The sequence below is a fragment of the Pseudopipra pipra genome, chromosome Z (assembly GCF_036250125.1).
Source record: "Pseudopipra pipra isolate bDixPip1 chromosome Z, bDixPip1.hap1, whole genome shotgun sequence".
NCBI classification, from domain to species: Eukaryota; Metazoa; Chordata; class Aves; order Passeriformes; family Pipridae; genus Pseudopipra; species Pseudopipra pipra.
The window spans coordinates 45,877,485-45,894,035 of NC_087581.1; the positions used below are offsets into that span (position 1 = coordinate 45,877,485).

The 16,551-nt window shown below is 41.7% G+C and overlaps 1 protein-coding gene across 7 annotated transcripts in view; it reads left to right on the forward strand.

Moving 5' to 3' along the window:
* Positions 1-244: 244 nt before the first annotated feature.
* The window catches only part of PJA2 (praja ring finger ubiquitin ligase 2), a 39,060-nt gene continuing 22,753 nt past the window's right edge, over positions 245-16,551 (forward strand). The window contains exons 1-5 of one of the 7 annotated variants that reach the window (XM_064642481.1): positions 289-415; positions 854-1,001; positions 4,267-4,333; positions 4,791-4,933; positions 10,693-10,893. In XM_064642481.1, coding sequence (XP_064498551.1) covers positions 10,695-10,893 — 199 coding nt within the window. In that variant the 5' untranslated portion in view covers positions 289-415; positions 854-1,001; positions 4,267-4,333; positions 4,791-4,933; positions 10,693-10,694. Of the gene's footprint in view, positions 416-529; positions 554-853; positions 1,002-4,266; positions 4,334-4,790; positions 4,934-10,692; positions 10,894-16,551 lie in introns of those variants that run through there. The other 6 variants (XM_064642480.1, XM_064642485.1, XM_064642484.1 and 3 more) reach the window with 6 other exon arrangements.

Sequence of the window (16,551 nt, forward strand, 5' to 3'; positions counted from 1 at the left end):
AGCTTAAGACTGTGTCCTCTTGTCTTTGTTAAACTACCACAAAAGCTCATAAAAACAGTGTTTAAGAGCAGGTGAAGCGCGCTACGCTTCCACTGCCCCAGCCACGCTTAGGGGCCGCCCGCGCCCTGGTCCCCTCAGTGCTCGGCAGGGTCCCGCCCCCCAGCCGCGATTGGCAGCCTCTCTCCCTCCCGGGCCGCCATTGGCCGACGCGGGCGCCGCGCGCAGCGCGATTGGCCGAGCGACGGCGGCGGCGGCGGGACGAGCGCGGAGCGGGCCCAGCCCGGCGCGCTGGGCCGCCATAAAGGGGCGCCCGCAGGCCCTCGGGCTGTCCTGGGTGCCGAGTTCCTCTTCTCTCTCACTTTCTTCGGGGAAGAAAGCTGCGGAAGCGGCCTGTGTGGTTCTGTGGGAGCAGCCGGTGGGTCGAGTGGACGCTGCGCCCGTGAGGCCGTTGCGGGATACGGGGGGGGGCCGGCGGGGTACGCAGGGACACGGTGGGCACGGGCGGGACTGTATGGCAGAGGGGTTTGAATTTATTCCCTTTCTTTTTTGGAGGGTGAGTTTCTTGTTTGGTTGGTTGTCTTGTTTTGGTGTGTTTGATCTTGCCCCTCACAACACCGTGGCAGTGCCTCACTGCCCCCGCGAGGAAGGGGGGCCCTGTCGCTGCCCAGGTGACCCCGGGCTCGCTACTGAGGTGCTGCTTGACATCGCCTGGTGAAGCACCCACACTTCACTGGAGGAGAGATGGGCTGAGCCACCCCCAAAATGAGGGTCAGCAAGAACGTGCCTTGGGCCCAGAATTCAAAGGATGTTTGTTAATGGGTGCTTTTAGCTGATGGCACTTTTTTTTTTCCAGACGAGCGAAATTGAATTAACCTGCGGTAACAGGTTAACACACAGCAGGGTGGGTTTTGCACCTGGAGGAAAGTTGCACCTCCTATTGCACATTTAAAAGTTCACTTGAGCTGCTTGTCCTCAGCTGTGCTGGCTGCGGTGGAACTGAGGTCTGTCAAGATACTCTGCACTGCTGATATTTGTGGCTGGATACTGCTGGTGAATTAACACTTTGAAACATATATTTTGGCTACATAGTGTGTGTCTCCATGATGCACAAAGATGTAAAAAGTTTTTTTAAAGTTTATTATAACTTGAAGGCTGAGTACTTTATAGGATGTGTTTGAAAGCTTGGAGACTGCATTTAGGTCATTTTCCCATGCTCTGACATGTTCAGCACTTCATTTTTTCAGTATAGTTTTTGATTTGTACTTGTCTGCGCAACTGTGCACAGCTGCGAAAAATGATTTTTGATAGAGTTGCACAAATTTAGTCTAGAAAAAATCATTATTGTAGCAATGGACAGTGCTGTCAGAGTGTTAAGTGTTCTCTTTTAATGCAAAAATGAAGAACACCTACTTTATAGATTGAAATTTCATTTAGGAAAAGTATGCTTTTTTATGGTTGTGTAAGCAAATTTATGTAATAAAATAAGTTTGTTTGCAGCTGAGTCAGACTTGCACAGAATTGATTTCCTCATCTTTCTTACCCATCAAAGCAAGGAAAAAGTCTGGGGAAAAAAGTTATTCATGAAAATCTTATTTTGAAGTTGCATTAAAATGCAGGATCAGGAAAATTCTGTGAAATAGGACTGGTTTTTTTAATTTTCTTTGCAATGCAGTGAATTGCAGTGTGGTGTAGGTAATGTGCAAGAGTTTGTGACAGATCAAAGGCTCATCAAAATAAGACATACTTGTGAATTATCACTTTGTTAAACTAACTGTTTCCACAAAGATGTTTACTTTTGCAAAAGCACTTTGGCATAGCAAATGAAAAATACCGATATGACATACTGGATTAATTCAACAAAAAATATTATGGTATATGTTGCAAAAAGTTAAGCTGGTGTTGCTACTGTTTTTACAGCTCCCTGGTGGTCCAGAGTAACTTGTAGAAGTGTGTTCATTTTGATTCTTGGCCTCTTAGGAAGGCTTGAATGAAACCAGAAGTATTATTGTACTGTACAGCAGTAGAGGCTAGAATCCTGTTGTACTGGGGACATTTTTGGTACTTGTGTGTTTACAGTATGAGTTACATTCGTTTGGCATCTGAGGTAATCGGGGGTGTGGGTGTCATTGAAACTGTCACCATAAAATTTATAGTTCCTTCAAGATTTATCCTAGTATTTCTGCATAATATGTTGAACAAAGTGTGGGGAATAAATGTGTTATAATTCATTTATTCACTGATACAGTAGTGACCCTCCCCTCTGTTTTAGTGGGTAGTTTGATAAAGTTCACCTCAGTTGTAATGGTGCTTCAGCAATCTTTTGTCTGTATGTTTAGTCATGTGTTTCAACAGGTCCCTAAGGGCTGCTTTGCATTTATTTTTCATTTGGGAAATGTATTTAAAAACTTCAGTTAATACCTTGAAACAATGCTGGAGCTACAGAAACAACTTTGAATGTGGAATAAGCCGAGGTAAACTTGAACCTCTGGAAGAGTTGTTCTGTTCAGAACATCCATGAGCAGGGGGTGCTCTGACTGTCCCTAAAGGAGACACTAACCTGAACTGCGCACAGTACTTTCCATCAGTGTCTGGAACTTCAGCTTCTGTGCTTTTGATAGCCTGAACTCAAACAAAACACACCATGCAGTTTAACGGGAGTATCCTAAAGCACTTTTAGTAGTGTTGTACATACATAACGCAGGGACAGTTGTTTGGGTTGTCAAAGTGCAAAATATAGTAGGTCTTACAAGAACCTTGGTTGTCATGCAGGCCACACCTGGCTCTCTGTGTGGAGCACGGCTATAACTTATTTACATGGGAAATTGGGGTAATTATTGATGAGCTCTTAGTAATGAGTGGAATACTCTGCAAGGATGACAGAGTGGATGGCCATGTAAATTGCTAAATGCTCATGTGTCGTGGGGAAAAATATTTAGCAATTCTGCTGCCAATGGCATTAATCATTCTGAGTAGTTTTAAAACAGCTTTTCAAATTTGATTATTTCAAGTCTGATGTTTTTATACTAAACCCTTACACAGCATTTCAGGTAGCTAAAAATGTGACTGTGGAAGCAGAGAGAATTCCAGCTGACACGCACATATGTGTGTGTCTGTAATGCTTATTAAAACATAATTTGAAAAGGTTGTGGTGGTTCAGATTCCAAAATCCCCTGTGGTTTTTCTGAATTGCTGTGGCATCTCAATATCTCTCTATTAGATGCTAAGTGGGGGGGAGGGAAATCCAAGGTGATAACAGATTTGAGATTTAAATGATGCCACTAGTTGATACTATAGAAAAGTATAATGCAGAGAAACAGTTCTGATCCTGAGGGTGGATTGTGGATGATTGCTCAGGAGATTAGGATAATCTGTTATACCGAAATGTCCTATCACGTCATCTTAGTGTCAGAATGTTCCAAAGCATTCAAGAGAAGTTTCCATAACCCAGATGAGTTTAAACAATAGCAAGATCTGCCTTCTGTTCTAGTGGCTCTGTAGTCAACTGTATATATTAGATAAGTGTCTGTTCATTAAGTGTTTGGTGAACCAGACATTTGCAGTTTGGTGATAGGTTAAAAAAAATTGTGGAGTAAGATTTTGAGCAGTTCTGTCAGGAATCTGCAACAGTATTTTTGAGGCCTAAAAATTGTCTCCTAGGTAATGGATCTGTAATATGTTTCCATGATTGTAATAAGTTGCTTTAAGGGAAAAGTAATAGTTTTTAAAAGGAGATGACAAAAAAAAGGAAATCAAGTATTTGTACCCACCCAGTAAAATGAGTGCAATTTCAGACAGCTTTTTGATTGTGTGATCTTTCAGAAATTTAAAAAATAAAAATGTGTGTAAAAGTAATAAAGAAGTTGATCAGTAGATAAATTGTGATTTATGTGAGAATGAGGAAATAGTGAAAAGGAGTAATGCTACAGGTTGTATCTTATTCTGCACACCAGTGTGGAGAAAATACCCCACACAGATTTTCCCCTCACCTCAAACATAGATGTGTGACTGTGATTCCAGCCCTGGGAGCAGAATAAATATCCTGTCTTATGGCCTTCACTCCAGTGCAGCTCTGTATGTTGCTATTTGCCAAAACAGAGGGAAGTGTTGACTTGTGTGTAAACTTGTCGTCTGTAATCCTCTACTGCTCTTCTACTTAGGTGGACATTGCTAATTATTTCCCCATTAGTAATTTGCTCAGTTGTTTATTCCTACCTGACAATAATAGCCCATGCTTCTCTTTTTGAGGATGATCTTGCTTCTTCACAGATATATTAGAATTGCTTCAGATTCTGTTGCTGAAATTTGTACATATTGAAGGCCCATCTGACTTCAGGTGAGCTATCCTGTCTGTCTGTTGGTTCAGAGGCTTTTGTTACTCTTGTATCCAAGGTACAGAATTATGTTTATGAAAGGAAAAGAATGGATTTTAAGTGGTGAGATTTCACTATTCTTCAGGGGTAAAAACACCTTTCAAAAAAATTACTCTCGCCATTTCTGGTTGTGAATAATGTTTTGTTACATGTTTTGGGTTAACTTTGCTTTAACAAAGGCAGTTATTAGTCTGATAAATTGTACCTCTTCATCATGTAAGAGTTTCCAGGACCTGAACTTCCACCTTGGGATTCTTTGGTCATTTCTTATTTTCTGTGTTTATCAGACAGAAAGGAAGCGATTGTTCTAATTTCTAGCATAAGTTGGGGTCATCTGCACTGGCAAAAGTAGAAGTGCACCTTGTCTGCTTAAAGAATAGAAAAGTTTTGGCATTTGAGTATTGAGTGTTTGTCTTTCAGCTCTAGAGAGATGCTTCATCCTCTGGAAAGTTTGTAATTGGAACTGAAACAGAAATGCAAAATGTGGAAGTCATAAAAAGAGAGGATATTATCCGGGGGGGAGGTAGTGACTGAATTTTTGGAAATCTTCTGACAATCTGTAGGTAAGAATTGCTACTTCCCTGCCTTTAGTTTAGTACACCTGTTTAGTATACAAAAACTTGTGATATTGAGGAAGGAGAGAGATAGAAAGCTTCCCTGATGATTAGCAGCCCATGATAGTATTCTGTATTAACAGAAAAGATTGCTACAGGGACTAGTGGCAAAGTAAAGCTTTTTATTCCCTAAGTTATAATGCTTTCTAAGGGAGGATGGACTTGCTCTTACTTGGTTAGTGCATAACACTGTCCTCATCTTTAAAAGCTTTTAATACTTCAGTTACTTAATCTTCCCTGTCAAGTTGAGGTTTAATGTGTAGTTTCTGCTGAAGCTATTAGTCAGGATAAAAACTGAAAAAGAAAACTGAAAAGCTGATAGATTTTAACAATAGTAGAGCAGAGCTGTCAATTGATCAGATCAAACACAGGATTGAGACAAAGTCAAGGAAGGTGAAAATGTTGCATTTTAACTATTTACAGTTTTGTGTAAGACAGTAAAGAGAACAGGGCTAAAGTCAGAGCAAGTCAATACAAATAAACTGGAAATAATGCAAAGTTGTGTAGTGTTGCAGCAGCTGGATCATGGAATGGCTCAGTTCCCTCACTCCAGTTGTGCTAATGTAACTGCTGAGCTTTTTAAGAGTGAAGACAGATTTAGATCCTCAGAGAAGGAGATTTAGTAGAGCTGAGTAGGTTCATGCAGTCTGACTTACAGCTAAATTTCTTCCTAGGAGTCTGTGTGGGACTATGTTCTATATTTTCTGCTGGGAGCTGTTGATAACACAACAGGGATGTTTCTGTAATTGCTGAGCAAGGCTCTCATTGAGCCAAGGCCTTTTCTGCCTCTCACCCCACCTGTGAGCAGGCTGGGGGTGCACAAGGAGCTGGGAGGGGGCATAGCCAGGACAGCTGATTCCATCTGACCACAGGAATACCTCAGACCATATTGTGTCATGCTCAGCATGTGAAGCTGATGTGGGGCAAAGGAGGTTGGCCAGGCTGCTGTTATTTAGGGACTGGGCATCAGTGGGGTGCTGGTGAGCAATTAGGGTGTTTTTTTGCATCATTCTCCTCACTTGTTTTTATTTCTTTGCCTCCTTATTTTTTTTCTTTTGAAAAGAAATTAATCTGTCTTTATCACTGCCCATGGGTTTACCCTTCTGAGTCTCATCTTTCCTACTGGGTGAGAGAGTGGGAGAGCACCGATGTCGTGCTTAGCTGCCTACCAGATTTAGACCATGACATATGGTTTTCTGAGGTTCAGATAAATCCTGGACAGTAAAACTAAATTCTAACTAAATATTCATTGTTTGGAATAGTAAATTGATACTGTATGTAGTTTGAAGCTCTTGAGCATAATTAAAAAAAAAAAAAATTAAAGAATTTTGTGTTAATTTACCCATAGTGGTGAGAGGTAAATTGTGATAGTAATATGTTGTTTCAATAATTTAAATTGGATATACTCCTCTCCCTTTTGGGAATTATTACATGCCTTTCCTCTGTTAACTGAAAAGAAGCAATTTCTTCTCAGTCCTGAGCAGTGGTGCTTAGAAAACTGAAAATTCTCCATTCTAATTCAAATTTCCTTTTAATTCATCTGCTCTTGGAAGCTTTCAATACCTACAGGAAAGAAAGAGATTTAGAATATTGGTTAAAGGTAAGGAATGTTGGATGATACAGTTGAAAAGACAATATGAATATTTTTACTTGCAACTTTAAGTTGATCAGGGAGGTGCTTTCATTATGATTTAGAATTACTCAGGTAAGGGAAAAGGTGCCAAGAATGTGAGCTGGTTTTAAGTTTTGCCCATTTGACAACCAAATGAAGTCATACTTCTGGGAACAAATGCAGATTTATTTTTTTTTAAGATGGTAACCTAGAAAACAGTAATTGTGTCAATATTACATGCTTTCTCTTTTCAAACCTTGAGTGCAAGATCCTGTTGTTGCCTTGTAGAAGAAAATGTTTTCTGTAATTCATAGAGGTGAAAGAAAAAAGAGCAACTGAGTAGGATAAAGGATTTATTTTTCCTTCCATGTCAAGTGTTGTTGAGATTGGGACCAGAATAGGCATATAAGTTTTTTAAGAATGCTAGGAAAAGTCTGAGGAAGAACATAAAAAGATATGAGTTATTAGAAGATTGAAAAAAGAAATTCTTAAATATTTGGGGCTAACTTCACATTTCTTAAAAAAAACCAACAACCTAGTTAAATACCTTCTGCAGCAGAAAATCACCTGAGACTGCTTCCCCCACCCCCCCAACTCTTGCCCTACTCGCATTCCTGCTTCCCATGCCACATTCTCCCAAGTTTTTTTTTCTCCTGTGAGATGTATAATAGGCCTAGGAGATAACTCTGTGTGAAGGAATGATACTAACGAAATAAAATTCTACATAATAGGGTGAAAATAAGATCCACATAAATTTGATGAAACCTTGGGAGGTTTCAGCGGAAGTTACAAAATGCAGTTGTGTGTTCCTTTAACTACAAAAATTGCTGGGGTGTGTAAGGGTGTCCATTATATCAACTCTTGGAAGAAAGGTAGGATTTTGTTCAGATGTTCAGAACTGCTTTGGATAAACTGATTCTAATTTATATGATTTTTTTACCATTGCTTTTATGAACTAGACTGCTGCAACAAAGTTGTGCCATCCAGGTAGATCACAGCAGCTCTGGGAGTCACAAATAAGACCAGTCTGCCTGCTTCTTTGGCACTCAGCATCACCCTGTTCAGGAATAAGGTTCATGCCACAAGTCACAGAATCAGAGAATGCTTTGGGTTGGTGATTTCTTTGAGCAGTTTTGTAAGATCCCAGTCATATACCTTTGTCCCAAGAAAGCTGCTTCTTTTTATCTGTAGTGTGCAGGATGTGAGGTAGTTGAGAAGATGGGTAAGAACAAAAAGTAATGGAGAGGAAAGTAAAGGGAGGTGATTGGGTTTCGATGGGTGAGAATTGGATCCTGTCACCATGTGAGCGAGCAGGAAACTCCGATTGTCCTACATCTGACTCTGTAAAGTGGAATGGTTTGAGATTTGTATGTAGGATTGTGGTCAAGAAAGTGGATCATTTCTGAATGTGCAAATTACAGTACTAAGTTGTGAACACCTGTATGCATGCATCTGCTCTAATCTTGAACATTGTCTTACTTCTGGAAAAACAGTTTGGGTTTTTTTTTCCTTTGAAAGAGGACAAGTTGGTTAGACAAGTCATATGGATTGGGTCTAGGTTCTGAGGCTTCCTGTGCTACAGCCTGTAATTTGCTGTTTCTAGGGAGTGGTGTTCTTAGTGCAGTATTTGTAGAAGAAGAAGCATTCTACTCTGCATCTATTATTAAGGCAGTGCCTGGGAAAGGCCGGACCTACCTGTTTGCATACTGTGCATCTTAGGAGATGGTCTCTCCTGTTTTTGTTCTTTTTAATCCAGCTCTGGTAATCTAAAATACTTTCCTGCTAATGATCCCTCTGAGGAGTTCAGGTAATTGGAGGTGTGTGTAGAAGTGAGTTACTGGGTTGTGTGCCCTACCTTAGTTATTTAATCACAAGTGCATTGCATCTCTAAGATGGTCAGTTTTGCAGAACTGCATATTGTCAGCGGATATTGAGTGTTTTTGAACAGGACCACTAAACTAAGCTTCTGAAGGAGGATAGAGCAAAACCCACTTTTAAGGCTGAGCTAGCCTGGAAGTACCTGAGAGAGGATATTGTGTCTCACGAGCTTGGTTGCCTGAAGGGTTTCTGGTAAATTTGGTGTCTGGATTCAGATGCATAATTGTAGCTCATTTTAAGCAGGCAGGCAAATAACTAAATGCATACATCCTTCTCTTAATTTGAGATATTTTATATCTAGGTAAAAGTTAACCTCTTATGAAAACCAAATGTGACATCCATACTTTCATGTGACATCCAGTGATGAAAGCTTTCACTGTGTTGATCCAATAAATCTTCCCCAGGGCAGAGGAATAATAACTGCATGCTGTATCTTTTAAGAACAGCTGAATACAAGATGAGATACTCTGAATGTGTTATTTGGAACAAAAAAATGTAGTGCATTGCACAGGTTTTGCATGCTGTGAGCATCAATTTTTTAAAAATAAAACATTTACATTCAGAGATTTTGACTCTCTTGAGCGGACATGTGCTTTTGAACAATACTGGTGTTTTAGAGAACAAAATTAAGAATTAGACAATTGTGTTGTATTTTTACCTTGTTTCTTTCAACCACTTGAGGACAGATTTCTGCATTGCTGTTGTGATTTACTAATCTAACTGCTGTGTTCTGCTCTTCAAGTTTGGACGTTGCTGCTTTTTGTCAGCTCCCTCTGGCAGTCTGCTGACCAGCCACATTGTAATCAGTTGAAATTTAAGAATTGTTAGAGCTTGCTTGAATAAAATTACCTTGCTGGTTGACTTAGAAGAGATATTAACTACTGGCTGACTTGTTAAAAAAATTGCCAGTGCTATTTTTCCTGCATTAGTTGCAAAGTGGGGTTTTTTGTTTGTTTGTTTGTTTTTTGTGAAGATTGATTGGGTTTTCACCTTTCTAAGGAGTGCTATAGTTAAAAGCAAAATTGCCATTTTAGCTTCTGTAGTTTAATATGGGATGGGCACGTTTGGACAAATACCTGAAAATATTTTCAGGGAAGATTATATGTAATCAGACTACATAAAGCTTCATAGATAAATGAGGAAAAAAGACTAAGATACCTGCTAATAGATATTCTCTTTTTAAGGGCAATGAAGAGATTAATTTCACAGCCAGGAAATAAAAAAGCTTTCATATTTTTGTGAAGTTTGTAATACTCTATATTAATGGTGGCAAAATTTATCTTCCTAGTCTTTAATGTCAACTTTTTAATTTGGTGAGTTTCAAGAACAGAAACTTACTACTTTGTTAATTCCATATATAGTAAAGATTAAAAGTGACTTAAGGGGACACAAAAAAGCCACTGTACATTTGAAATACCGAACTTCTAATTGCATTTGTACAAGCAATAGCCTTTGGATGTGAACCCTTTTGTTAGATTATTAACAGCTGATACTACTGCTGTATGAAAATCTGTCTTTATTACAATGTTGGCAGCTTTTCTCCACTGTTTTTCCTGTTCCTTTGTGCTACTTAACCCATATTTTCTTGGTAAAAGGAGTAAGTTCCAATAATATAAAAAGCTGCTGTAAGAAGAAGCTGTTATATGGCAATGCTTTCTGTGGCTATTCCTGAACACGCTACCTAGTATTAAGAATAAAGCTTTCTCCCTGGGAGTTGGGCCTTTTGCTTTAGGAGGTGTGATGTGATTAATTCTACTTTTCTGGTCACAAAGTTAAGCTATCTAGGGCTGCCTGAATTGTTCTGAATAATCTGAAGGATTTTCCATTAAAGTGCTTGCAAATCTTTTCTGAAAGCTGATACATTTTGTGTCAGATTTATGTGTAGAAGTGCAAAAAAAAAAAAGTTTGACATCTGGACTTGATCTTTAAATTTTTTTTGTAAAGTGTCTGGTATTTACTACAAATATGTTAAGGTAGAGGTAAGATCAGTATTTGCCAATATTATTTCCTGTCAATGAAGACTGTTACATTCTTGTATAACATGCAGGCCCAGAGCACTTCTTAATAATTGTATTGTTGGTAAAGCTCAAGACTTTAGAGAAATGGAAAATTCCTTCCTAAAAAAGTACAGCAGAGTTTTAGAGAAGAGGAAAATTACAAAGCCATATTGTTGTCTAATGAGTACCTGTCTTTTCCTTTCCTTTATAATCTCACGTAGCAATGGGCCAGGCAGCTGCCAAACCTGCAGGCCCAAAACCTGCAGGAATATATCAGGCTATTACGGGTAGAAGATGTGGAAGAAGACATGCCTGTGTTGGCTTTACACCACTTTCAAATAGTCAAGATGGAGATGCACATAAACCCAATGAAGACTGCAAGCAATTAGACTTGGAGGATGTTCAGGAAGAGAGTTCTTTATGTATGTACCTATCTTTGTGTATGTGCTTTTTAGTTGCAAACTGGGATGCTTGTGGGTGGAGGAGGAAGGCACATAGAGAAATGTGGGGGGAAGAGAACAGCCACTTAAATAATGTGTAAAGTACATTGCATATGTCTTTATTTTGTCTTCATACTGAATTTCATTTTACAAAGTGTAGTCTAATCTAGGCTGTGTGATTTTGCCTGAATGAGTTAATGCATTCTAACAAACTAGATAATAGTGTATAATTCAAATTATTTTGTCTTCATATCAAATTAAAAATCACATTTGGAAGAGAATGCCTATTCTAACCTTTTTGGAACTAGGCTACAAAATATTTGCTGTGTCATAGACCAGGTTGTTCTGTCTTTGTCAGACCTACTGTAAATACATTGGGAATTAGTTTAAGCCTATAAAAAAATCTTTAAAAGTTGTTTTTTGTTTGTTTGTACCAGTTACACCACTTGTCTTTCTTGTTTAATGAATATTGGATGCTAATAGCACAGGTGATATTTGCCTCAGTTCCTGTACTATCTGGGATAGATGAGGAGTTAAATAAAGAGTGGAGTTGAAAAGCCCAACTCCTCAATAGATGGCTAAAGGATTGGTGCCACCATCAAAATTTTGGTTTCTTTGACCATGGGGCAGACTCCATGGTACTTAGTTTCTTAAAATCAGATGGGATTCATCTTTCTAGGAAGAAGAAGAGGACTGTAGCCCGTAAGTTAGCGAGGTTGATCAGGAGGGCTTTAAACTAGGTTTGAAGGGGGAAGGGGTTGGAACCAGGCTCTCCAGTGATCAGCCTAAGGATGGAAAGCCTGAGTTAAGAATTAAATCAACAGCCCACCTGAAGTGCATGTACACTAATGCATGCAGTATGGGCAACAAGCAAGAGGAGCTGGAAGCCATTGTGCAGCAGGAAGGCTATGATGTAGTCGCCATCACAGAAACGTGGTGGGATGACTCGCATGACTGGAGTGTTGCCATGGGGGGCTACAAGCTCTTCAGAAAGGGCAGGCAGGGTAGGAGAGGTGGAGGAGTGGCTTTATATGTTAGAGAGTCTCTTGACTCTGTTGAACTTGAGATCAGCAACGATAAGGTTGAGTGCCTGTGGACCAGAATCAGGGGGAAGACTAACAAGGCCGACATCATCATAGGTGTCTGTTACAGACCGCCCAACCAGGATGATGAAGGGGATGAAATATTCTACAAGCAGCTGGCGGATGTCTCGAAATCATCAGCCCTTGTCCTCGTGGGTGACTTTAACCTGCCGGATATCTGCTGGGAGCTCAATACTGCAGAGAAGAGGCAGTCTAGGAATTTCCTGGAGTGTATAGAGGATAATTTCCTTCATCAACTGGTAAATGAACCTACCGGGGTAAGGCCCCGCTAGACCTGCTGTTTACAAACAGAGAAGGGCTGATGGGAGATGTAGTGGTTGAAGGCCGCCTGGGAAATAGTGACCATGAAATAATAGAATTTTCAATACTCAGAGATTCAAGGAGAAACAACAATAAAACCTCTACGCTGGACTTCCGGAGGGCAGATTTTGACCTATTCAGAAGTCTAGTCCAGAGCATACCCTGGGAAACAACCCTTGAAAACAAGGGGGTCCAGGAGGGATGGATGTGCTTCAAGCAGGAAGTTTTGAGTGCACAGGAACAGGCCGTACCGGTGTGCCGAAAGGCAAGCCAGCAGGGAAGACAACCAGCTTGGTTAAACAGGGAGATTCTGCAGGAAATCAGGGATAAAAAGAGAGTTTACAGACTGTGGAAGAAAGGGCTGGCTACTTACGAAGAACTCAGGAAGACAGCTAGATCATGCAGAAAAAAAATCAGGGTTACAAAAGCGCAATTTGAAGTTAAATTAGCCACTTCTGTTAGGGATAACAAAAAGTCCTTCTATAAATACATTAATAACAAAAGCAGGGGCAAAGAAAACCTCCATTCTTTGAGGGACTTGGAGGGAAACATAGTTAATAGAGATGAGGAGAAGGCTGAGGTACTTAACACCTACTTTGCCTCAGTTTTTACCAGTAGGACAGGTGGCCCTCAAGGCAACTGGCCTCTGGAGCTGGTAGACAGAGATAGGAAACCAAATAGTCCCCTTGTATTCCAGGAGGAAATAGTGACTTACTGAGTCATCTGGATCCTCACAAGTCTATGGGACCAGACGGGATCCATTCTAGGGTAATGAGGGAGCTGGCAGAAGAGCTTGCCAAACCGCTCTCCATCATCTTCCAACAATCCTGGCTCACTGGGGAGGTCCCATATGACTGGAAGTTGGCAAATATCACCCCAATCCATAAAAAAGGCTGCAAGGCTGACCCGGGTAACTAGAGGCCTGTCAGCCTGACCTCGGTGCCTGGCAGAGTTATGGAGCAGATTATCCTGTGTGAAATCACACAGCAGCTACAGGATGGACAAGGGATCAGACCCAGCCAACATGGGTTTAGAAGGGGCAGATCCTGTTTGACCAACCTGATCTCCTTTTACGATCAGGTGACCCACCTGGTGGATGAGGGGAAGGCTGTGGATGTGGTCTATCTGGACTTCAGCAAAGCCTTTGACACCATCTCCCATAGCACTGAAAAAGCTGCAGCCCACGGCTTGGACAGGGGCACTCTGTGCTGTGTCAGGAACTGGCTCGAGGGCCAGGCCCAGAGAGTGCTGGTGAACGGAGCTGCATCCAGTTGGCGACCGGTCACCAGTGGTGTTCCCCAGGGGTCAGTGCTGGGCCCAGTCCTTTTTAACATCTTTATCGATGATTTAGATGAGGGCATTGAGTCCATCATCAGCAAATTTGCAGATGACACCAAGTTGGGAGGGAGTGTCGACCTGCCGGAAGGCAGGAGGGCTCTGCAGAGGGATCTGGATAGACTGGAGAGATGGGCTGACTCCAATGGGATGAAGTTCAACAAGGCCAAGTGCTGGGTCCTGCACTTTGGCCACAACAACCCCCTGCAGCGCTACAGGCTGGGGACAGAGTGGCTGGAGAGCAGCCAGGCGGAAAGGGACCTGGGGGTACTAATTGACAGGAAGCTCAACATGAGCCAACAGTGTGCCCAGGTGGCCAAGAAGGCCAATGGCATCCTGGCCTGCATCAGGAACAGTGTGGCCAGCAGGAGCAGGGAAGTGATCCTTTCCCTGTACTCTACATTGGTGAGGCCACACCTTGAGTATTGTGTTCAGCTCTGGGCCCCTCAGTTCAGGAAGGATATTGAGGTACTGGAGCAGGTCCAGAGAAGAGCAACGAGGCTGGTGAAGGGACTTGAGCACAAGTCCTATGAGGAGAGGCTGAGGGAGCTGGGGTTGTTTAGTCTGGAGAAGAGAAGGCTTAGAGGCGACCTCATCACTCTCTTCAACTACCTGAAGGGAGGTTATAGCCAGGCAGGGGTTGGTCTCTTCTCCCAGGCAACCAACAATAGGACAAGGGGACATGGGCTCAAGCTCTGCCAGGGGAGGTTTAGGTTAGATGTTAGGAAGAAATTCTTTACAGAGAGGGTTATCAGACATTGGAATGGCCTACCCAGAGAGGTGGTGGATTCACCATCCCTGGAGGTTTTTAAAAAGAGATTGGACGTGGCCCTTAGTGCCATGATATAGTAATGGGAGTTGGATCAGGGGTTGGACTTGATGATCTTGGAGGTCTTTTCCAACCCAACCTATTCTATGATTCTATGATTCTATTTCCAAAAATATCTTCTTTGACTTCAAAATATCTTCTGAATAATAACTTAATAGAGGAATACAGAATGGCTTCTTGGATTAGAAATACAGTCCCATTTCTCTGGCTGGAGTTTTCAGCAAAAAAACCCCCCACATTTGATATAACCTCAGATCTTCCAAAGTGCCTGGGGAAAAAGGACTTGGGAGTGCTGGTTGACACCAGCTAAACATGAGCCAGCAAGGCCCATGTGGCCATGGAATCCTGACCTGCATCAGTAATAGTGTGGGAGCAGGAACAGGGAAGTGACTGCTCCCCTGTGCTGGACACTGGTGAGGCACCTTGAGTGCTGTGTCCAGATATAGGCCCCTCACTATAAAAAGGACACTGAGGTGCTGGAGCATGTCCAGAGAAGGGCAGCAGAGCTGGGTAGGGTCTGGAGCACAAGTCTGAGGAGCAGCTGAGGGAGCTGAGGGTGTTTAGTCTGGAGAAAAGGAGAGTCAGGAGCGACCGTCTCACTGTCTACAACTGCTTCAGAGGAGGTTGTAGTAAGGTGGGTGTGGGTCTCTTCTGCCAAATAACAAGGAATAGGACAAGATGAAGTGGCCTCAGGTTGTACCAGGGAAAGTATAGGTCGAATATTAGGGAAAATTTCATCACCAGAGAGTTTGTAAAGAATTGGAACAGGCTGCCCAGAAAAGTGATGGAGTCAGCAATTCCTGGTGAGGAATGCTGGAGGTATTTAAAAGGTGTGCATACATGGTGCTTAGGAACACAGTCTGGTGGTGGACTTGGCAGTGGTAGATTTATGGTTGGACTCAATGATCTTAGAGGTCTTTTCCAACCTGACTAATTTTGGGATTCTACAGAGTAGCATTTTTTCCTCCTTCCTTTATAAGACTATTTTGAACTGTTCTAATTTTTTTTTATAATAGCATAGCGCTAGTTTAGCTTTGTCATATACTCCTGTTCTTGTAGTCTTGTGTGATGTAGATTGTCTTGGGGTGGTTTTAATTTTTTGTAATTTGTATATTTTTACTGTTGTCTATGCTCCTTACATTTTCTACACTTTCATTGAGTTAAAGGTTTATCTCCTGTAAGGAAGTGTTGACATTTATGGAACCTTCCTTCTGTCTCTGTATAATGCTACCACATTTCTTGTTTCAGCTACACAGACCCGAGCATACAGTTATTTTAGGGGCCACTAGAAATATGCAGTTTAAGGGTGTATTATCTCCTTATTCTTAATATAGTTGCTCTATATGTAAACTAGACTAACTACAAAATGCCAAATTTCCTTGTGTGTGTTACAACTCTTCAGATTTATCTTTGAGAAACATTTTGGATTGATTTACTTTCTTTACCTGAACTGGGTTACATTTTTCTCCAGTTGATAACTTATTTTTGTATGGGTAGGTATTACCTAAAATGCTGCATATTTCCTTCCTAATTGGCATGACATTTTATATAGAATTGTAGTATCGTTGAATATCCTGAGTTGGAAGGGGACCCACAAGGATCATCAGAGTTCAACTCCTGGCCCTTCACAGGTCATTCCAAAAATCACATAATAGAGTATTGTCCAAATGCTTCTTGAACTGTAAGGCTTGGTGCTGTGACCACTTCCCCAGGGAGCCTGTTCCAGTGCCCAGCCACCCTCTGGGTAAAGCAACGTTTCCTAATATCCAGCCTAAAGCTCCCCTGACACAACGTCAGGCTGTTCCCTCGAGTCCTGTCACTGGTCACCACAGAGAAGAGATCAGTGCCTGCCCCTCCTCTTCACCTTGGGAGGAAGGTGCAGACTGCAGTGAGGTCTTCCTTCAGTCTCCTCTTCTTCAGGCTGAACAGACCAAGTGCCCTCAGCTGCTCCTCATATGATGGTACCTCTAGACACCCACCATCTTTATGGCCCTCCTTTGGACACTCTTTATTGTAGTGCCCAAAACTGCCACAATATTCCAGGTGAGGCTGCCCCATGTCAGAGCAGAGCAG